At 42.3% G+C, this 23,979-nt stretch overlaps 1 protein-coding gene across 2 annotated transcripts in view; it reads right to left on the reverse strand.

Moving 5' to 3' along the window:
* Positions 1-23,296, reverse strand: part of LOC137600396 (zinc finger protein 638-like) — a 30,671-nt gene extending 7,375 nt beyond the window's left edge. The window contains exons 1-16 of one of the 2 annotated variants that reach the window (XM_068322004.1): positions 23,184-23,296; positions 16,293-17,992; positions 12,234-12,295; positions 12,037-12,066; positions 11,655-11,851; positions 10,939-11,129; positions 10,105-10,332; positions 9,744-9,842; positions 9,487-9,524; positions 9,351-9,397; positions 9,059-9,099; positions 8,694-8,813; positions 8,059-8,190; positions 7,469-7,510; positions 6,949-7,086; positions 300-461 (exon numbers count right to left, since the gene is read on the reverse strand). In XM_068322004.1, coding sequence (XP_068178105.1) covers positions 300-461; positions 6,949-7,086; positions 7,469-7,510; positions 8,059-8,190; positions 8,694-8,813; positions 9,059-9,099; positions 9,351-9,397; positions 9,487-9,524; positions 9,744-9,842; positions 10,105-10,332; positions 10,939-11,129; positions 11,655-11,851; positions 12,037-12,066; positions 12,234-12,295; positions 16,293-17,645 — 2,880 coding nt within the window. In that variant the 5' untranslated portion in view covers positions 17,646-17,992; positions 23,184-23,296. The remainder of the gene's footprint in view (positions 1-299; positions 462-6,948; positions 7,087-7,468; positions 7,511-8,058; positions 8,191-8,693; positions 8,814-9,058; positions 9,100-9,350; positions 9,398-9,486; positions 9,525-9,743; positions 9,843-10,104; positions 10,333-10,938; positions 11,130-11,654; positions 11,852-12,036; positions 12,067-12,233; positions 12,296-16,292; positions 17,993-23,183) is intronic. The other variant, XM_068322005.1, reaches the window with a different exon arrangement.
* Positions 23,297-23,979: the final 683 nt, after the last annotated feature.

Genomic DNA, 23,979 nt, shown 5'->3' on the forward strand with positions numbered 1-23,979 from the left:
CTTTAAGTAGCTTTACATAATGTTTAAATGATTTATCGCTGCCAGCATACTTGGTGTACGTACTACGTCCCTATGTTGGCGAGAAATGGTCCGAGTCAGTCAGTCAAGCGGAGCGCTTACTAAATTTGCACAACATTTTTTCAGATTTTGGAACTCACTGCACACACAAGGCACACCTGGTTAAAAGGGGTACCGAATATTTTTGAGTAAATTGAAGGCTGTTAAGTGTGCCTTATAGTGTAAACAATTCAGTAACTCATAACCATGACTGTTGGTAGTTAGTCATTAAAGCTACTGACCTCAGATGAATCCAAGTATGTAAAGACTTTATTCTGGATGTTGACTTTGGGGTCAGGCTTTCGAGAGAAGATCAGAGGATTGTTGTGGATGATGCATGGGAAGGTCTGGAAGCGCTTGTAAACAGATAGGGCCATGGCTGCTGTTGCCATCTCACAAATGACCTGAGTATCAGAAACACAACAGATGAAAAGCATGTGAGAAAAAGATGTAAGGGCAATTTATCAGATATGAAGAGAATAGTTTTTCTTCCTTCTTTTCCTTTCGGCTTTCCCTTCTTGGGTCGCCACAGCGAATCAATTGCCTCCACCTAGCCCCATCTTCTGCATCCTCTTCTCCCACACCAACTACCTTCATGTCCACTTTCACTACATCCATAAACCTCCTCTTTGGTCTTCCTCTAGGCCTCCTGCCTGGTAGTTCAAAACTCAACATCCTTCTACCAATATCTCTCTGGACATGTCCAAACCATCTCAGTCTGGCCTCTCTGACTTTATCTCCAAAACCTTTTACACAAATCTCATTATATCATGTATAGTGACAATAAAGGCTTTTTTATTCTATGTGCTGTCCCTTTGATGTACTTATTCCTGATTCTATCCTTTCTGGTCACCCCCAAAAAGAACATCAGCATCTTCATCTCTGCTACCTCCAGCTCTGTCTCCTGCCTTTCCTCAGTGACACTGTCTGTAGACCAAACAACATCGCTGGTCTCACCAAAGTTTTGTACACCTTTCCTTTCATTTTAGCTGAAACTCTTCTATCACACATCACACCTGACACTTTTCTCCACCTGTTCCATCTTGCCTGTACACACTTCTTCACCTCTTTTCCACACTCCCCATTACTCTGGACTGTTGACCCTAAGTACTTAAAAATCCTCCACCTTCTTGATCTCTTCTCCCTGTAACCTCACTCGTCCACTTGGGTCCCTCTCATTCACACACATGTACTCCATCTTACTGTGGCTAACCTTCATTTCTCTCTTTTCCAGGACAAACCTCCACCTCTCTAGCTTCTCCTCCACCTGTTCCCTGCTCTCACTGCAGATCACAGTGTCATCTGCAAACATCATAGTCAATGGAGATTCCTGTCAAACCTCGTCTGTCAGTCTGGCCATCACCATAGCGAACAAGAAGGGGGTCAGAGCTGATCCCTGATGCAGTCCCACCTCCACCTGTCACACCTACAGCACACCTCACCGTTGTCTTACAATCCTCAGACATGTCCTGCACCACTCTAACATACTTCTCTGCCACTCCAGACTTCCTCATACAATACCACAGTTCCTCTCTGGGCACCCTGTCATAAGCTTTCTCCAGATCTACAAAAACACAATGCAGCTCCCTCTGGCCTTCTCTGTACTTCTCTATCAACATCCTCAAAGCAAATACTGAATCTGCAGTACTCTTTTTTTGGCATGAAACCATACTGCTGCCCCTTCCTTGAGTGGTCACCTTATCGTGGTGGAGGGGTTTGTGTGTCCCAATGATCCTAGGAGCTTAGTTGTCTGGGGCTTTCTGCCCCTGGTAGGGTCACCCATGGCAAACAGGTCCTAGGTGAGGGACCAGACAAAGTACTGCTCAAAGACCCCATATGATGACAAAAAACATTGACACACGTTTTCCCTTGCCCGGATGCGGGTCACCGGGGCCCCCCTCTGGAGCCAGGCCTGGAGGTGGGGCTCGAAGGCGAGCGCCTGGTGGCCGGGCCTGCACCCATGGGGCCCGGTCGGGCGCAGCCCGAAAGGACAACGTGGGTCCCTCTTCCCATGGGCTCACCACCTGTGGGAGGGGCCATAGGGGTCGGGTGCATTGTGAGCTGGGCGGTGGCCGAAGGCAGGGACCTTGGCGATCCGATCCCCGGCTACAGAAGCTGGCTCTTGGGACGTGGAATGTCACCTCTCTGGCAGGGAAGGAGCCTGAGCTGGTGTGTGAGGTTGAGAAGTTCCGACTAGATATAGTCGGGCTCACCTCCACACACAGCTTGGGCTCTGGTACCAGTCCTCTCCAGAGGGATTGGACTCTCTTCCACTCTGGAGTTGCCCATGGTGAGAGACGCCGAGCAGGTGTGGGTATACTTATAGCCCCCCGGCTTGGCGCCTATACATTGGGGTTCACCCCGGTGGACGAGAGGGTAGCCTCCCTCCGCCTTCGGGTGGGGGGCCGGGTCCTGACTGTTGTTTGTGCGTATGCACCAAACAGCAGTTCAGAGTATCCACCCTTTTTGGAGTCCTTGAAGGGGGTGCTGGAGAGTGCTCCCACTGGGGACTCCATCGTTCTGCTGGGGGACTTCAATGCTCACGTGGGCAATGACAGTGAGACCTGGAAGGGTGTGATTGGGAGGAACGGCCCCCCCGATCAGAACCCGAGCGGTGTTCAGTTATTGGACTTCTGTGCTTGTCACGGACTGTCCATAACGAACACCATGTTCAGACATAAGGGTGTCCATATGTGCACTTGGCACCAGGACACCCTAGGCCGCAGTTCGATGATCGACTTTGTGGTCGTGTCATCGGACTTGCGGCCGCATGTCTTGGACACTCGGGTGAAGAGAGGGGCGGAGCTGTCAACCGATCACCACCTGGTGGTGTGTTGGCTCCGATGGTGGGGGAAGATGCCGGTCCGACCTGGCAGACCCAAACGTATTGTGAGGGTCTGCTGGGAACGCCTGGCGGAATCCCCTGTCAGAAGGAGTTTCAACTCCCACCTCCGGCAGAACTTCACTCACGTTCCGGGGGAGGCGGGGGACATTGAGTCTGAGTGGACCATGTTCCGCGCCTCCATTGTCGAGGCGGCCGACAGCAGCTGCGGCCGTAAGGTGGTCGGTGCCTGTCGTGGCGGCAACCCCAGAACCCGTTGGTGGACATCAGCGGTAAGGGATGCCGTCAAGCTGAAGAAGGAGTCCTATCGGGCCTTTTTGGCCTGTGGGACTCCTGAAGCAGCTGATAGGTACCGGCAGGCCAAGCGGAATGCGGCTTTGGTGGTTGCTGAGGCAAAAACCCGGGCGTGGGAGAAGTTCGGTGAGGCCTTGGAGGACGACTTCAAGACGGCTTCGAAGAGATTCTGGTCCACCATCAGGCGTCTCGGGAGGGGGAAGCAGTGCAGCATCCACACTGTATATAGTGGGGATGGGGAGCTGCTGACCTCAACCCGGGACGTTGTGACTCGGTGGGGAGAATACTTCGAAGACCTCCTCAATCCCGCAGACACGCCTTCCCATGAGGAAGCAGAGTCTGGGTTCTCTGAGGCGGGCTCTCCTATCTCTGGGGTTGAGGTCACCGAGGTAGTTAAAAAGCTCCTCGGCGGCAGGGCCCCGGGGGTGGATGAGATCCGCCCGGAGTTCCTAAAGGCTCTGGATGTTGTGGGGCTGTCCTGGTTGACACGCCTCTGCAACATCGCGTAGACTTCGGGGACAGTGCCTCTGGATTGGCAGACTGGGGTGGTGGTCCCCCTTTTTAAGAAGGGGGACAGGAGGGTGTGCTCCAACTACAGGGGCATCACACTCCTCAGCCTCCCTGGTAAGGTCTATTCAGGGGTTCTGGAGAGGAGGGTCCGTCGGGAAGTCGAATCTCGGATTCAGGAGGAGCAGTGTGGTTTTCGTCCTGGCCGTGGAACAGTGGACCAGCTCTACACCCTCCGCAGGGTCCTTGAGGGGGCATGGGAGTTCGCCCAACCAGTCTACATGTGTTTTGTGGACTTGGAGAAGGCGTTCGACCGTGTTCCTCGGGGGGTTCTGTGGGGGGTGCTTCGGGAGTATGGGGTACCGGACCCCTTGATAAGGGCTGTTCGGTCCCTGTACGGCCAATGTCAGAGTTTGGTCCACGTTGCCGGCAGTAAGTCGGATTCGTTTCCAGTGAGGGTTGGACTCCGCCAAGGCTGCCCTTTGTCACCGATTCTGTTCATAACTTTTATGGACAGAATTTCTAGGCGCAGCCAAGGCGTTGAGGGTGTCCGGTTTGGTGGCCTCAGTATCGCGTCTCTGCTTTTTGCAGACGACGTGGTGCTGTTGGCTTCATCAAGCCGTGATCTCCAACTCTCACTGGAACGGTTCGCAGCCGAGTGTGAAGCGGTTGGGATGAGAATCAGCACCTCCAAATCTGAGACCATGGTCCTCAGTCGGAAAAGGGTGGAGTGCCCTCTCCAGGTTGGGGATGAGATCCTGCCCCAAGTGGAGGAGTTCAAGTATCTTGGGGTCTCGTTCACGAGTGAGGGTACAATGGAACGGGAGATCGACAGGCGGATCGGTGCAGCGTCTGCAGTGATGCGGACTCTGTATCGGTCTGTCGTGGTGAAGAAGGAGCTGAGCCGAAAGGCAAAGCTCCTGATTTACCGGTCGATCTACGTTCCTACCCTCACCTATGGTCACGAGCTATGGGTCGTGACCGAAAGAACGAGATCCCGGATACAAGCGGCCGAAATGAGTTTCCTCCGTAGGGTGTCCGGGCTCTCCCTTAGAGATAGGGTGAGGAGTTCGGCCATCCGGGAGGGACTCAGAGTCGAGCCGCTGCTCCTCCGCATCGAGAGGAGCCAGATGAGGTGGCTCGGGCATCTGGTTAGGATGCCTCCTGGACACCTCCCTGGTGAGGTGTTCCGGGCACGTCCTACCGGGAGGAGGCCCCGGGGACGACCCAGGACACGTTGGAGAGACTATGTCTCCCGGCTGGCCTGGGAACGCCTTGGGATTCTCCCGGAGGAGCTGGATGAAGTGGCTAGGGAGAGGGAAGTCTGGGCTTCCCTGCTTAAGCTGCTGCCCCCGCGACCCGACCCCGGATAAGCGGAAGAGAATGGATGGATGGATGGATGGCATACTGCTGCTCACATATGCTCACTTCTGCCCTTAGTCTAACTTCCACTACTCTTTCCCCTAACTTCATTGTATGGCTCATCAGCTTTATTCCTCTGTAGTTGCCACAACTCTGCACATCTCCCTTGTTCTTAAAAATGGGCACCAGCACACTTCTCCTCCATTCCTCAGGCATCTTCTGACTATCTATGATCCTGTTGAACAACCCAGTCAGAAACTCTACTGCCACCTCTCCTAGGCACTTCCAAACCTCTACAGGTATATTATCAGGACCAACTGCCTTTCCACTCTTAATCCTCTTTGGTGCCCTCCCCATTTCATCCAGACTAATCTTTGCTACATCCTGGTCCACAACAGTCACCTCTTCTAGTCTTTATTCTCTCTCATTTTCCACGTTCATCAACTCTTCAAAGTACTCTTTCCATCTTCCCATCACACTACTGGCACCTGTCAATAGACTTCTGTCCCTATCCTTAATCACCCTAACCTGCTGCACGTCCTTCCCATCTCTATCTCTCTGTCTTGCCAACCGGAATAAATCAGTCTCTCCCTCCTTACTGTCCAACCTAGCATACGAGTCATCATAAGCCCCTTGTTTGGCCTTTGCTACCTCTACCTTCACTTTACGCAGCATCTCTCTGTACTCCTGTCTACTCTCCCCAGTCCTCTCAGTGTCCGTCTTATTGTTCGCTAACTTCTTTCTCTGTATACACTCCTGTACCTCCTCAGTCCACCACCAATACTCCTTATCTACTTTCCTTCCAGATGACACACCGAGTACTCTCCTACCTGTCTCCCTGATCACATTAGCTGTAGTTGTCCAGTCATCTGAAAGCACCTCCTTGCCACCCAGAGCCTGTCTTAACTCCTTCCTAAAAGTCATGCAACACTTCCCTTTTCAGCTTCCACCATTTCGTCCACTGCTCTGCCTTTATCCTCTCCACCTTCCTCACCAGAGTCATCCTACACCATCCTCTGTTGTTTGGCTAAACTCTCACCTACCACTACTTTGCAGTTACTGATCTCCTTCAGATTACACCGTCTACACAAGATGTAGTCTACCTGTGTGCTCCTACCACCACTCTTATAGGTCACCCTATGTTTCTGCCTCTTCTGGAAGACAGTATTCACTATAGCCATTTCCATCCTTTATGCAAAGTGAACTACCAACTGTCCTTCTGCGTTCCTCTCCTGGATACCAAACCTGCCCATCACCTCCTCTTCACCTCTGTTTCCTGCACCAACATGTCCATTGAAGTCTGCACCAATGACAACTTTCTCACTTCTAGGTATGCTCTGCATCACTAAGTCCAACCAGAACTTCTCCTTCTCCTCCAGCTCACATCCTACCTGTGGAGGATACCCACTAACAATATTGAGCATCACACCTTCAATTTCTAGCTTCAGACTCATCACTCTATCCGACACTCTTTTTACCTCCAGGACATTCCCACCAAACTCCTCCTTTAAAATAACTCCTACTCCATTTCTTTTCCTATCTACACCATGATAGAACAACTTGAACCCTGCTCTTAAACTTCTAACCTTGCTACCTTTCCACCTGGTCTCCTGGACACACAGTATGTCTACCTTCCTCCTCTGCATCATGTCAACCAACTCTCTACCTTTTCCTGTCATAGTTCCAACATTCATCATCCCTACTCTCAGTTCTATACTCTTGGCGTTCCTCTCTTCCTGCGAACACTTTCCTCCTCTCCTTCTTTGACGACGATGAAGAGACGATGATGAAGAGAATCGTTTTTAACTCAGGATATTGATTAAAGTAGAAGTACACATATTTAGGACTGAAGGGATGTTTGCATCTTGACAGAAGAGCAGCCTCACCATACTGTTGAGCACAAGTGTCTTGATGACAGTACCAAATCGTTGCACAAGTTTCTGGACCTCAGAGGAACCAGTAGGTGTGCTCGGAACATTATTGATCACCACCAGACTGCTCCAGCCTACTGGAACAGAACTCTCCTGCAGGACATAAAGGACCATTTCAGCACTAATGAGACAATGGATACAATTACACTATTGACAGGGCAATGAAAGATTGTAAAAGTGACTGCTATCATTTCATGTCATTTACTTCAGAGTGACACAAATCACACTCCTGGCATTCTGAAAAGCAGATCTTCATGATACGGAGAAACACGTGCACTGGGGTACCATGTCTCCAGTTCAGAAGAACTTTCTCTTTCTCTTTTGAAAGAGTTCACATATACTGTAGATTCCTATTCTGGAAGATTTCTATATGTGTCCCATGTATCATCGTCAATAGTCCTAACCATTGCAGTGCAAAACTGCATCAAGACCAAAAATTGCAAAAGGTACTGTGCCCAAATGAAAGAATACTCACTAATGGGTCCACAGATTCGACCAGAAGATTGTAGAGAGCCACCTGTGAAAATAGATTTGATTATCAATTGTGCTCAAGGGCCACTTCTATAACAGAAAACAGAAAACAAAGACAATACAAAATTAATACAAAAGTACAGTAATACCTCGCTAATTCGCGCTTCAAGATGTGTCACTACATCACTGATATTTAGCAGGTAGTCACGTGATACTGTACACGCATGCTATTGGCTGACAGCATCCGGAAGTGGCTGCGTTCCGAGACTCAAAGCACTTCCGAATATTAAAGAAACACTTAGAAGCGCTTTAAACAGTCAATAAGATTGTGGGAAAAGCTAATACAGATAGAAGGTGGTTTAACATCAGTATGGTGAGGGATCATAAACTTTTAAATTACCGTGAATAATAAAATAAATAGTTTGTCGCTACATTGCAGAATTTCACTTTTTGCTGGTGGTCCTGGAACGCATTAACTGCGAGTAACGAGGGATCACAAAAACACAAGTACGACTACAAAAGTGCAATATCAAGCAGCAACAGATCGTGAAAAAGCTCCATGTTGTGTAGATCGAGACTTTATGAGAATCCTACCGGTGTCGTGAAACTGATGGACTGTTTGACATGAATCATCTTCAGCTCACAGTCATTGATCTTCATGGGAATAAAGCTGTTGATTTTCACCATTTCCTGAGCAGTCTCTCTATCCAACACTGACACAAGGGCCTATGCACAACAAAAGATTCTCTGATTGTTGTATCATGAAAGCATCAAAACAATCATCCAGAAACAATAAGAAAACAACCTATAACAATTTAAGAACCATACTTGTTTTTTTTTTTTACAATCTGTGTGTACCTCAGTTTTGGAGCATTTACTCAAAGTTTTGTTTTTAGCACTAGAGGGATTTGTTAAAAAGTTTGATTTTGAATAAATATACACTGTTTAAATTCTGTTCTGAATAATAGAATTAAGGATAAGATCAAGTGAAAATATAGAACAAGCACAGAAGATGACTGCTAAACTGGAGATATATGGAAATACAGTATATGTTCCTCATGCCTCAATGTTGTGGATTGCCAGCATACACAGTGAATGCAGACAACAAGTTGGCATCATGAGGCTTGTGCTCGTCCATGTTGAACAAATGAACAGGGTAAGAAGGAAATTTGTATTTCTGCTGTTACATAATTCCTTTATGCAAGAGGTTTAAGTGTCTGATCACCCACCTTTCCAATTTGACTTGCTAAGATGATGTCACAGGGAGTTCCGAAGGGCTGAACCAGGTTGATGATGTCATTTTCTGACCAACCGCCTTCAGGAAGTCCTGTGATCAACACTATGCCTTTCTGTGGAAGGCATTGTATTGGGTTAAGAATAAAACGCATAGTTATTCATCACTGAGTTTGTTATGATTTTTCAGATTTAATTTTAAATGAAATCTCCATTATAATGTAGATCACAATTACTATTACAACAAATCTATGCATTACTGAGTGGAAATATGTGCACAGCAGAATGTGCCACCAAACCATTAACCAACTTTTTCTGAATGTTGCTATTTAGATTTCACAATAAGTGCATGGGTATATACCTCATCAGCAGTCCTCCCTTCAGCCTCACCTCCTACAGCGACTAGATGGAGAGGGGAGAATATTGGGCCCAAATGCAACTTGACCTAATGTTATCACAATACTGCAACCTCATTCTAAGAGCACAGCATCAAATAAACCTGTCTACATGACCTTAATTTATCAAACTGGTTGTGTTCAACATAATTAATCAAATATAGTTGAGATATTAATATTATAGGTTGATAGACTTATATCTTAAAAGGTTTACATTTAATTGCAGTGTAATTCTGTGTCCTAACATTATTGACCTACCAGAGTCTTCTTCAGGAGCAACTTTGTCCTGTCCAGGACTTGGTTTCCTGGAAAGAGATTCCATTCAGTCAAAGCAAGATGAGTGTGCGGAATATCGGCTTATCAAACAGAACAGACAATGAGAAGCGTGACAGACCTGTTGGGAGCATCTGAAGAATTCCCAGATTCAGGTTTCTATTGTGAACAAACGACATGTTGTATATAAGATTCAAATTACACACATACACTCTATGTAGTTGAGAAGTGGCAACATCTTCTATTTGAATTAATCTCGATATTAATAATTGCTTCTTCTTAAATTGAAATACAATGTAGAAAAATTAAAGTTTGTGACCACTTCTTGTATTCTATGATTCACATGCTTTCAACAAGTTTCAGGATGCTTATACTTTCCTTGGCTACCGATGCAGTGATTTTTTGGCCTCTAATGGAGAGATTTGTGGCATTTGCCAGAGCCTGAGCATGTCCAGCCATCAGCATGCATACAGATGCCTGCAACAGAGAAAACAAAAGGAAAATGCTGTGGATGGCAGATACCATGATGATATCTTGTGGCACAAAGCCAGTTTACTATAAATCACAAAGATTCCAGAATGAAATAAGGTAAGACAGACTTCTTGGTCAGACTTCCTTGCACTAAACTGCTACATTGCTACTTCTAAACAATGCTTTTTTATTCGTCTTGCCTCTAAGTGGACAATATACTGTACGTATTTTCCTGTTATTAGTTTTTCTTAAACAACAAAATAATTACATTAAGATGCACCTTTTGCCCCAAGCCCTTCTCACTTTCTTCTTCAGAGCATGGCATGAGGATCACATTGTTGATTTTGCCAAAGGATCTGACCATGTCAGTAACTTCTTGTTCTGATGCATCATCTGGGATGCCTGTTAGATACACCAAACGATCTGCAGAAAAAGAATCCTGGGATGTCGGAGTCACTATTTTCTTTTTCTTCTTGGCTGGTGGAGGCTTGGTAGTCTAGAAACCCACAGCAAGCAGTTCAGTTAAGTTTGTGTAGAAATACAACTTCAGTCAGCCAGAGGCTACCAATATATGACTGCTAGTTGATTAAATGCTAAAGTCTAAAAATATATATATTTTCAATACTTGAAGCAGCAGCAGCTCAGTCCACTAGATGTTAGGGTGGGGACCGGAAGGTGGCCGGTTCAAGGCCTGCTGGTCCAGAGCTGCCGAGGTGTGTGTGTGTGTGTGTGTGTGTGTGTATATGAAAGCACAAGTGGGCAAAAAAAAATTCCCAAATGGATCAATAAAGTATATTTCCTCTTCTTTTTTTCTAATGATAGCAAATTGTAAATTACACACGCACTAGTAAATTGTCTATCGTCGGGGTTCTTTGCAGTAAAACAAAAAACTTCAAAGAATATTGTGGTTCAATTTTTTTGTATTATACTCCACCCTCATCAAAATCCTTACAGTGTGGAGTCGATGGATAAAGAGTAATGGAAAAAAACAAAAACAAAACAAGAACCTTGTTTTCAAATTATTACCGACTCTGGGCCAATTCTTGTTATTTTTTTATAGAAAGAATTTACAAACCTAGAGACAACAAAAGATAACACCTACCGTGTCAGTAGCCTTCACATTGGCCATCTTCGAATTTTTCAATCCACACTTGGTCAAGTTTTTGACAATTTTTGTAGAGGGCTGAAGTGGTCCATGTTTGGAACTGTGACCCACTTTAGAGGGGCGATGTCGGTCAGACAACCTGTTTGAATCATCATGTGAACGTTTCATCCAACTGCCTGAGGAACCCCCTATAGAAATGCCACGAGTGAGGAGGACAGCAATCATATTAATTAATGCTACTGAATATGCATTCCATGAATTTTACTGCTAGTGTGAAGATACATTTCTACAGAATACTGTTCAGTCGCTACTCAGCAAAAAAGCAATAACAATGGCACATTGGTTAATTGTCTATTGATCAACAGATATAATATGGTTGATTGTATGGTGTGTGTTTTCATATGATTACAGTATTCAGCACATTAAATTGGATGTAATCTTGTATTTTCTTGTACCAACAGGAGTGTTATTCTTGATTTCTCTCTATCTTATATACGTATATAATGATAACAGGCTTTGTATTGTATTCTGCTAGTCACAATGTACACTAATGAATAATATATTGACAACTGAAAACAACAATACCAAAAACGACAATAATACCCATGCACCAAGCATAGGACATGTTTCTACTAATTTATACTTTCAAACTAAATCATTTTGTGTGCTTTACATTTCGGTTCTTTGTGCCCACTGTGTAGCATGTGGTCTACCTGTAAAGCGTTGGTAGCGAGGGTGATTGTAGGGTGAGTAAGACCTCCCATGTGGCCTATGGTGTTGGAGGCTTGCCCTTTCTCTGTTGTGAAGAGGACTTGGGGAACGGGAACGAGAGAGGGATTGAGACACTGAAAGTGATGGAGAGCGATCTTTAGGATGCCACGGAGCCCTGCCGCCATATTGTCCACGCCAACTGATAAAAAGACAGCATTCATTTGGATAATGAAATTACAGCAGACACCTCACAATTGATGAAGGGTAGCTCATGCTATTGCCTTGACAATTTTGGATTTCTCTCTCTTGGCAGTCTAAAATAACCTCTGCCTTAAAGTGATAATCAACAGAAGTGCTAATTTGAAAGACAAGAGTTTAACTTACCTTGGTAGATTTGGTTTCCAGTCAGGATATCTTCAGGGAGAGACACCAATGCATGTCAGCCATGTAAACACCAGAACAAATACCAGCAGTATGTGTGTTTGTGTGTGTGTGATACTGTATTTTCAGAATGTATCTGTTAACTGTAATAGTTACATACAGTGAAGATGCTTTAACAGCACATTAAAAAATGCTCTCACTTGTTGCGCAGATCTCTGCAGGCAGCAGTGTGGTTGACTGTATTAATATGATCATCCCAGTCCTGTAGAAAAACAGCAAATAGTAAGAAATGTCATCAGAAACAAATAGAAACAATGCTCATCAAAGGCCAAAATAAAAACTGAATAAAAAAGATTAAACTAAATTAGGTTGTTTATCTATAGTGAAGGACATTACTGAGAGAGAACCTCAAAAAGTGGAACTTTGTTCCCTGGACTAATTTCTTTAACTTGGTTTGAATAGCAATGAACTTAAAGTTGGGGCTCACCGCTTTGATCACAGTATGGCCGAACATTGAGATTTGGTTTCAACATCTGTCCTGAGTGATCCAATCAAAAGCATGCTGCTCTAAGTACACATGTGAATGTAGAGAGTGGAGTAGAACTTTATTGATCCCTTAAGGAGGTTCTGTCAGGGAACTTAACTTGTACCCAAAACACAGATCACGCATTGGAGATCCACTCCACTCCCACCACATTTGAATGGGTTCTCAGCTAGAAAACCATTATTTAATCTAGCATGTTTTATGTTCTTAAAATTTTTAAAAAAAATACAACAGCCCTACATACATAACAAAACCATTTTCAAAATGCACCAGATACTCAGAAATACTCAGTCCATTTGAGACCAGATCAACCTTGGTAGGCAGAAACACATGCTTTCTTTTGTTCTTGAATAAATTTTCATGCTTTCCACTGCTTGCAGACAAAAAAAAATTTAAATAACAAAAAAAAGATTAAGTAATATTTTTGCAAATGTTGTCATTTAATTTACAGTACTAATATTCTATGGCTTGAAGAGAGCAAATGGTTTCACTATTCTCATTCACCAAACTACAAAATTCCTATGACTGCCTCTGCTATATAACCATTTAGTTAAAAATAAAGAAAAGCACATTGATTCAAGTTTACAATAATTTACATAAACCAAGAGAAAGCTGAGATCTTGAATTTTACAATAATTTAAATAAAGACCACCTTATCTTCTGCAATATCATGACATGTAATTGGGTCACTTGGAGAAACCTATATATTCAAATATGAAAATAAAGAAACTAAGATGAATAAATGATCATTAACAACTCGATAAATCAGGACAAATGCATTTAACCATACAGATTTACTTTTGTATCACATTTAGGGTTGGGCACCATCTAGATTTTAAAAATTACAATATTGATTCTGCCATATGATCCTGGTTCTGGGTGGCTGACGTATTGCACCGTAGAAAATTTTGAATACAAAAACTGTCAAAGACAGAAACGACGAAAACTTTCAAAGGACTTTAGGATCTCTTTTCACGACAATGTCCTGCAGGATGGCTTTGCTTCAAAGTTTGTGTTATGTCACATTTTGTCTAACAATATGTTTCAATGTCATGTATTATTTTTATTCACAAATTTAGTTCTTATGGTGTTGCTATAAAATAGAATAGCAGCTACGAGAAGCTATTTACCATTTAAGCATTTGATTTTACAACAGTGTATTGCAGTTTTGGACAATCACAAATTGAATATTCAGGGAAAAATAAAATTATACTTTTGAGTGTGGTTTGCCGTGCTCCATGGTGGGCCCGTGATGGGCTCGTCTGAGCTGTAAGGAAATTACGGACACACCAATGCGGAAATCGTAAAACAACTGTATTTGGAGTATATAGCCTCTTTCTTGCCTGACTGATCATTGAAAGTGGTTTCCAACACTAGCCAGCATTCACACAAATATTCATACACTGGTGACATTTGTACCATGCAAGGCACAATTTCCTCATTACAAATGGTAACCATTCAGACAAGAGCGATTTAGGGTTCAGTACTTTGCCCAAGGATACTTCAACGTGTGGACTGCAAGGATGAAGACTGCATAACTAACCTTCTGAACTTGAGTGAATTGCATTTAAGAACCATCAAACAGAATCAAAATGAAAACTTCATGATTAGGATGGAATCTGAGCATTAGAAATTACTCCAATTTGGAACAGGTTTTGATGCCCATGCCTAGTTACAAAGCACTCAAAGAGTAAAACTTATTTACCTTTTGTATGAACTGTACAGTAAACCCACAAATTTCAGAAGCAAAAATGACTCCACTCCAGAAACAACTGGATTTTCTTAAGACGAAAGGAGTTTATTCAACATTGACGCTGAACCAAGCAAGTATTTTTTTTATACTTCAAATCTGCTGACGAGTTTAAACTCTTTAAATTTAGCATTTCCCAGTCAGGTAATCATTCTTAATAAGTATCTTGTAGACGTTCTTATAAATTCAGTTGTAAATATGCAGCTAACACAAAATGTTCTTATTTACAACAACTAAAATCTTTAAAACAGATATTCCAATTTCTTTTATGTTAAGGTGTGTGTGAATAAAAATATCAATTAATTTTGCAATTTAACCACTCTTCATAAGTTCAGACTTATTCAGTGTTTTAACAAAATTAGAATCATTTAAGTCTGTATTTACCATGATCATGTTGCTTTGTTTATGGTTAAAGCAGTATAACCATTAAAGTACAGTATTCTACCATGTAAAATGTTAGGTCTTTGTTTGAACATGAACTTGTATGTTTTCCCTGTAAAAAAACCACTTGCCTAATGTGGTCATAATCCCCATGTCCCATTGCCTTGTCCTTTAGGTGTCTTCTTAAAAATAAAATGAATTTTGTTACTTGAAAGTGTTTGACAAAAATAATTTGGTTATTGAAAGACTCCTGGAAACTTAAAATGGTTGTTATGTGAAAATGTTTAATGGAGTGTAAATACTGTATCTTCACTCATCAAAGTAATATTTCTATCTATTTTAACCAAAAGTTCATTTTTTTAAGCCTCGATTTTCTGCTCACCACTGTTTTGTATCAGTTACTGAGCAGTCAGTATTTCCTAATTTGATCAAACATGGCAGCCCACAGGTAAAAAAAACCACATGCTTTATCTTCGTCAGTGAGACAACACATTGGCAGCATAAGAAATGGACTGCAAACACACAACACAAAATTGCTGAAAATATTTTGAGTTGTGCTTCCTGAAATTAATCAAGCAATTTCAATGCAAGCATCAAGAAGAGTAGATGACTGTCAGTTCACAATATCAGCAAATATGATGGCAGACATAACTTCAGAATCCACCAGTCATAGCAGCAACAAACATGTTAATTTATGATCAGATCTCACCCTCTGGAAACTAGGGTTTTTGTGAACACACTACAAGTCCGGTAGCCTACACCGACACCCTCCCGAGGTCAAAGTAGTGTGAATTTCAAGAGAATATTCTTATTATCAGATACTGACAGAGTGAAAAAGGCAGACTTGGTCCAATATTAACAAAAAGTATATCATGAACCTTTCAGTTAACCTATTAAACTAAACATGAAGTGGCTGTTTTTCCTGATCAGACAGTTATGTCTCATATGGTGTAGGCCAATGGACTAATGACACTAATGAATGATGCCTGACAGCATACTTCAGAAAAATGCTTCAATGCTTGAATGCATTGAATTGAATTATGCATTGACTTATGAGACTGGTATATCCTCCCTGCACTAATTTTTAACATGGCTGATAACTTAAAGGCAACATACAGTATATAACCACATCAGGCTGATGGACGGTCCTAACAACTTTTGTAGAAAAGCATCATTGTCTTTTCAATGTATTTGCAACACAACTTTGTAATGGGTGCCATATGTATACAGAATCTGTATGCTTTAAGTTATAGTTCATTGAGCTCCTCTGGCCACCACGTGGAGGTCTAAAATGATAAGTCTATGAAAACCCAGTCAAGTAACTCAATGATAAGCAGTAACCAGAATTGAGAAAAATAGCTAGCATGATGCCACTTCAAAGTAAGTCTGCTAGCAGTTTGTGGCCAATCATGAAAACTGCCTGCCTGAAACAAGCCAATTGGATAACATTTCAGCTCATGTCAATGTGAATTACTGACAGAGCACTCCAAAGATGAGTCACTCATCTGGTCAAAAAAAAGTCTAAATTTTAACATATGAAGGTATTCCTTTTAGAGAATGTTAGAAGGGGATGTTAGCACTTACCTTTTCCTGATCACAGGGAATGTTGCACAGGGAGCAGGTATGGGGATACACCTTTGGTGAAGCAGCTGAGAAATCACTTATCATGATGGGGGTAGGCAACTTCTTGCTGCTATTTGATTTTGAGCCAGATGAAGAGGAGAGAGACCGTCTTGAGGAAGCTTCACTCCTGGCTTCAGGTGAAGGTCTAGGTTTGGGTATGTCACGCCTGTAGTCACAATCTAGGTTACGAGATTTAGACGATGGTGGAAATTCTCTTCCAGGTGACCGATTGCTCTTGCGATGCTCGCGACTCATCCTGCGATAGTCCTGGTCTCCATGCTTACTTGATTCTGTGTGTTCCAAATGACTGTGCCTTCTTTCATTTTTATTTGCTTTTGGAGATGGTGAGGATGATGGAGCTGGGTACATTTTAACAGTCCTTTCACTGGACAGTTGCTCTCTTTTGAAAGTCTCTCTGTTATCTGTACCATCCTTTGATCGACTGGCATGACCATAGTCAATTACTTTTCCTGCTGTCTGTGTAACAGTAAGAAGGCTTGGGACTTCTGGGGAGTGGGAACGTGCTAATGAAGAAGAACGAGGAGAGAGTGGCCCATCATGGATGTGTGAGAAAGAGGGTACTGAGGTGGAACCCATAGTTTTCTGATTGCCTGACTTGTTGATTTGGATATCTCGAAGTATAAAAGGCAACGTGTCAGGGGTTAGCTGCTCATCAGGGTAGTGACTCAGCACTTCTAAGTCCTCATTTGAAAGTCCAAAGCTAGCCAGGATGCTTCCTGCACTCTCTGGTGTGTATAGACCCTGACCATCCCCACCACCACCATGGGGATGGTGTGCTTGGGGAGACGGTGAGTCTTTTGCAGGGCCAGTCCAGGTAGGGTTGCTTGTTCCAGTGTGGCTGCTCTGCGGCTGCTGTGGAGGCCCCTGGTGTCGTTGGGGCAGGTGGCTAGCATTAGATGGTTGACCAGCAAAAAGCTTATTTGGAGGCTGGTAATTGGACCAATCTACTCCTTGCTGGTGACTAGGCTGATTTTCAGAAGTGAGTGGTATTGGGGTAGAGCTGTAACTACCATGTTGGCCAATCCCAGAACCTGAACTTTGGTTCTGGTTTTGGTTTAATTGGCTCAGGTGATCGATGACACGATGGTCCATGTCCCTACCCCCACGGATAGCCAGGGCAGATTCCAGTTCATCAGGTAACTGAGTGGGACGAGGAAACTGGAAACCCATCACTTGTGACGTTATGCCAGATGCAGGGCGATTCTGATGCTGATTTGGAGTTGGTTGACGATGTGGAGGCCTGGGTCCATTAGGAAAGGGCTGGGATCCCTGTTGTGAGTGGTGGTGGTACATAGCGTCAGGATCACACTGTTGTGTGTTTCGCTGTTTATGTCCAGGTGAAATTCAGCAGCTGATGCCTGCCGTCTTATTCAGAGAGGTAAAGTGAATATGCAATGCCACTACAAAACAGTTGTGACACTGGTCGCCCGCAGTTATACTTTGTAGAATGGCAAACTGCTGGAGAGCAATCTGCACTCGTCTCAATCTGAATAAACTGAAGAGGTGTTACTGGAGCAGTACAAGTCACAATTCCAAATATGAAATGGCGTCCTCTGGTGTTGTTGGCAACAGAATGATGCACTTGGCTCCAGCCAAGGGTAGGAGCAAGATGCAAAATACTGTTTCTGTACACAGCGAGGCTGTGAGGTGGAGAGCAGAAATATACTATTACAGATGATCAAGCGTTTTTCATTTAAAAAATGTTTCAAATGAAATCTTCCCCCACGTATTTTATTAGTACAAGCTGGCACAGTCGTTGTGTGTATTTGTGTTGTTTTCTCTTTAAATTCAGTCTGTCAGTCACAAGACTTCTTTCCTGTGCTGACCCCACTCCATTCTTCTTTCAAGACTGGAAAGCAAAGTAACACTACACAAAAAAACTGATTCAATAAAAAATATGCATAAAAATATTTTTGGACAACACCTTCTGGCTTACAAAGGATGTTCAAAATTATGAAACAATGTTGACCAACTATAACATAGGCCAGTTAGCCAATGCATTCACAACACAACAAAGCAATTTACCCCTTATTTTCCCGAAATATTCACTACAAGTAACATTCAGATATTGCAATAGCCGCAAATAATGAATCACACTTACCATGTCTGGGAACAACTTAAAAAAAAACAAGTAATGAAAAATGAGAGATTTCCTTCAGTCCTGTTTTATAGCAAATCAATCATTATAGTTCATCAAATACAACATTTGTGTTGTTTTGACATGATAACTGAACAAGGGCTGTTACCGGTACTAGTACAGACATGAATTTGTTGTTTGAAGGTTTACCCAGTATACAATGTTTTTTTCCCACAAAAATGGCAAAAGTTTGTCAGAAATATTTAATTGCCATTACAAAATCATTCAGGGGTTTGAGGGTGCTTTTTCTGTAATGCCGCTGTAGTCCCCAAGTTATGGCCAGGGGTTTTAATTCTTGCTAATGGGATTTTGCCTCCTGTCAATTCCCTTACAAAATTCCTGTCAGATATCCTTGACTGTCCAATCCATGAAAGGACCCCCCCCCCCAAAAAAAAGGTGTTTAGTTGCTTGTACATACAGTGCGCTCTCGAGCATTTGTGCATCAACACTCGTGACTTCACCTCATCGTGGATTTTTGGTAGGTAATCAAGTGATACCGTACGTGCATTCTATTGGCTGATGGCATCTGGAAGTGCGCTATGTTCCGAGAGTCTCGGAACGCAACGCACTTCCATGAGACACAAAAGTGATTTAAACAGTCGATAAGAGTGTGGGCAAAAATAATACAGATATAAGGTGGTTTAAGATCAGTATGGGAAGGGTTCATAAACGTTTAAATTACTATAAATAATAAGATTAATAGTTTGTCGCTGTATCACAGAATTCGTTATTCGCGTGCGGTTCCTGGAACGCATTAACTGCAAGTAACGAGGGCGCACTGTATTTGTAATTTATTAACTGTCATCCTTAATGATTCAAGCCAAAGTTTTTAGAAACTAAATATGAATAAATAGGCTGAGGTCCTCCTTCGTGCCCCGTGCCATCAGGGGGTACAATGACTCTCTCAGGAGGAACGGGGGGGAGGTGGCGAGGTCAGCACGGGGTTGAAAATGGATTTAATTTAATTTAATTTAATTTAAATTTAATTTTATACTGTTGTATATATATATATATAATGTATTTATTTATTTTTTATACTGTTTTATATTTTAATTCAATTTTATACTGTTTAGATTTTATTTTATACTGTTTATATTTTAATACTGTAATATTTTTAAATTTTATACTGTTTATATTTTAGTTATAGTTTAGTAAATAAGTCCTGTTAGTGCTGCATGTGCCTGTCTGTTAGTGTAATGTATGTCTTGTGGTATGTCCTGTGATGTCAGTGTTTCCTTTTTCTCCTGGTGTTTATCCAGTATTATTTGTTACGTAATGCCTGAGCAGTGGATATATGCAATTTCCTCCGGGATTAATAAAGTATATCTATCTATCTATCTATCTATCTATCTATCTAGTATACCATTTATTCATATTTACAAAATGTTTGAAAACAAGTAGGCACTTTTCCTTCATTTAACATGGGATTTTCTAGTTGCCTTTTGGTCTTTGTCTATTGCTTTAGGATTTTAGCTCTTGAAAATATTATGACTAACAGGTTGTTAATAATTTTGTTATGCCAAGCAGTAAACCAAACAGTAAACTACTCATAATGAAACCGCAAAATCTGTACATTCTACTTGTTTGTGGTGGTATGACTAGGTTAATGATTAATGATCATTTACATTACATGATGAATTATTGAAACTAAGTTGTAACTAACTGGGCTATAACTATAATTTGATTTCCTCTTCAATGAAGTTAAAATTACAACATTAGTTTTTGAGGTGTCAAAAGAATGGATTACCACAAACCATAATCATCCTATTTTTCAAATATCACTATGTACCGTATTTTGCGTACCATAATGCAAGCTTAAAAGCCTTTAATTTTCTCAAAAAGCAGCGCTGCTCCTCTTAACCTGAAGCATCTCATGTGTACACTGAGATCCAATATCTGTAAAAATGTTTTTGTGCGATTTTAGTCAACGCTCCGCAAGATCGGCCATTTTCCACTGACATAGTATGTAATACGTGACTATGTACGCCAGCAGCGATAGACCAATTAGAGAACATGAAGCAAGGCTACCTCCGGAACACCTCCGGGAGGTACCACATTTGTTGGGGGGGGTTGAAGACCCCCAACAATGGCATCAGTGAAGAAGCACTTACGAAGCGCAATTTAAACTCCAGGCTATTAGTTATGCGGTTGCGAATGGTAATAGAGTAGCCGCGAGAGACTTTAAAATCAACGAATCTATTGTTCAAAAGTGGAGGAAGCAAGAGAATCATCTGCGCCAAGTTAAGAAAACGAAATTTAGTTTCCGTGGCAACAAGGCCATAGTTGGATGACGAGCAGAAGCGATGGATTCTGGAAAAGCTGGCATCGTTACTGGGCCGTCACCTGAAAACGAGATGGCCTCTGACAGCAACACTGAAATTGCCGAGCTGTTCAATGCAGAGACCGAAGATGAAGACTTCAAAGGATTTACCACATATTTTTTTAAATTTTATATACTGTTATAATCCCCAAAGGGAAATTGAGAATGCACACTCTAGTTTGTCAGTCATACGCATGCATATTAGTGTGTACAGGCCCCTTTAATACAACCAAACAAAGGGGGCCTATAAGCATGTAATGGGAGGTAAAGTGACGGGCAGCCCCTTTGTGGAGCGCCCAAATGAGCAGCTGGTGAGGGGAACAGCGCCTAGCGCTCACGGGCGCCTCGCGCTCACGGGCGCCTCGCGCTCACGGGCGCCTCGCGCTCACGGGCGCCTCGCGCTCACGGGCGCCTCGCGCTCAAGGGCGCCTCGGCAGTGCTCCAGTGGTGAGCTGAAACCTCCCACCGTTAGCTCACACTCCGGGTGTTTTTGGGCGGGAGCGGGAATCGAACCGCCAACTATGGAAGATTGGACGACCCGCTCTACCACTGAGCCACTGCGCCAGATTGTTCAAAAAATAAAATAAAAAACATATTTAGAAATAATGTCAGTGTATTTTTTGAATTTTAAATATGTAGTAAAATACAATTCAACCACAGTGTTTTGCTTCCATTAGCTTGTTCTAGCATGCGCCGAACAATAAGGTGTTTTAAGTACAGAAATAACCTCCGTAATTTTGACTGCGCCTCTTTATACGATGCACGGAATGGTGCGCAAAATACGGTAATTTCCTACTCTAACACTAAATTCAATGGCTGAAATGCCACTTTAAGGACACAACATGTTTATTGTTGTGAACAAACAGATCTCTAATCATGTTATGAACTTATTTTTGAAAGGGGAGGCTCCAAAGTAATTTAACCACTAGAAAACATTGTTTTTAATATTGATGCAAAAGAGATACATATAACTCAGAATATTTGTATTTTATATTTATTACAAACATCTGCTTCTCTCAAAAACACATGACCAAGGTAGTCTGAGTCATAATTTGGGTCCCTTTCCACACATGGAATCCCTTCTCTAAAATATCTTGTTACAAGGGCATAATAAGACCACTGCATGTGAGTTTAAATAGTGCACACGTGTTCCACAAATTGAGTGAACTTCAAACATTTGACTTACACAACTGTCAGTGTTTAAACATCTAAAACTCAACACCAGTCTGTTCAATCCAAAGAAAGACCTTTAACGAGAAATTATGTTTTCAAATCCTAAATAGAAGTACAGTTGATTCAGATTCAACCTTCCAGATTCAACGTATGTATCAAGTAGCACTATGCATGGAATTCATGTGGGAAAAAGATTCCCCTTATCCATTACATGACTGATTTCATTCTCTAATCACATAAAAAGCTCCCAGATGTTGGGCTGTCTCCCAAATCAAATACATTTTTGGTGGATTTTCTTCTTTTCAGTTGGCCATTAACTACTACAGGCTGGTTTAAGCCTTCTGTTTGCCTGATACATTCCATCTCAGTCTATTTAGATACTGTTACTACCTCTAAAATGATCACAGAGGAGCAAAACAGGTACCCCATAAACAAAAATGATTGAGGAAGTGAAATTGGCTCCAATTGGCAATGCAACTTTTAACTACAGCAAAATATAACACTATTAAATGCATTAAGATGAAGTTTTATTAGTGCTAACATTTTTAGCCCGATGGCGAAGAAATGCTAGAAGTTACCATGTTACTGCTGCAAAATTGGGGATTTTATATGTTTTAACGTGATTTTCATTATACTGTAGACCTCCAACTAACAACTCCATCAGTATTGCATTTGTGCAGCCGTACTTGTATATTTTTGTAGCAGTGAAGGCAGGAGGTAATTTCTGGTATTCACGCCATGTCCAGAACAAGAAATGTCCATACATTACATGGTCTTCGTTACAGAAGCAGCTCTATAACCTGAGCTTGTTCTTTTTTTGCTGAACTTGAACGATGCCCAAATCCAGCACCTCATTTCTCTCCATCTTGAAGCGCTTATTTGGCGACAAGGCGCCATAACTGAACCTACATCATTTTCACTATGAGCCTGATCGCCTACCTATCTGCCAAGTGCTTAGGTAAGATTTATTGAGATAAATGCTGTTCCACAATATATGACATATTTCATGCTTTATTTGTATGAACGAATCATACCGTAAAAAGCAGCGGGCCAAACTAGACACCCACACATAATATACCAGCCATTTTGGATGTCTTCAGTAGCTAGCATGGCTAGATAACCTGAACTACTCAGAGGAAGATATATCAACAGTTGCAAACTGCAGTACAGCCTCAGAGGACATATTATATCCAATGCCTACCTTCCGCAAATTAGACGACGTGAGTCTTTCTTGTTACAGGTAAGTAATAAATCCTTTTCAGCCGACAGCCTCTCCGCTCCGGTTCACTGTGTTCCGTCGGTGGCGACAGGAAGTAGTTCTGCTGCGGTGATTACAGAATAAAGCTCACCACGACAATGAATGAATGATAACAGGGATAATATGGGACCTTTAAATATAATTTGCAAACGTTGTATTAAAGCGAAATAACAACAATACGTCATGTTCATTTTGACGAATTACTTTATACCCGTCTGTACTTCTCAGCTATCACTGTAAAGTGTAGCCAAATACTTTCGTGATGGACTAACTTGCTGTCCCGCGAAACCCAGTTTTTCGAACTGTCCCGAATCTTGCACCCGGTAAGCAGCCTTAAATGCCCATGTCGTTTTTTTTTTTACAGACATAAGCCTTGGCACATACCATTTATATAAAAAATATCTATTAAAAATCTTTCATGCATCACTGTACAGGCTATTTGTTGAGATTCGTTGTCATGCGAGGCCAGAAAACGCCTTGTCCCATTTAGATCCCACACATAGCTCCGTTAGAATGAACTAACAATGGCAAACTGGACGAGCCATTGCCAACGCTTTCATAACATTTCCTAGTTCATAATACAGTACATTCAATAAATACCTTTACAGTCTCCCGACATGCGTGATTGTTTTCTTTATAGCTTTTTATTTTGAAATTGAATTTCAATTCTTTTTTTATGCTTATTTATGGATTGGTATGCCAACACATAGACGCATTACCGCCGACAACTGGCCTGGAG

This window comes from Antennarius striatus, chromosome 8 (assembly GCF_040054535.1).
Source record: "Antennarius striatus isolate MH-2024 chromosome 8, ASM4005453v1, whole genome shotgun sequence".
Taxonomy (NCBI): Eukaryota; Metazoa; Chordata; class Actinopteri; order Lophiiformes; family Antennariidae; genus Antennarius; species Antennarius striatus.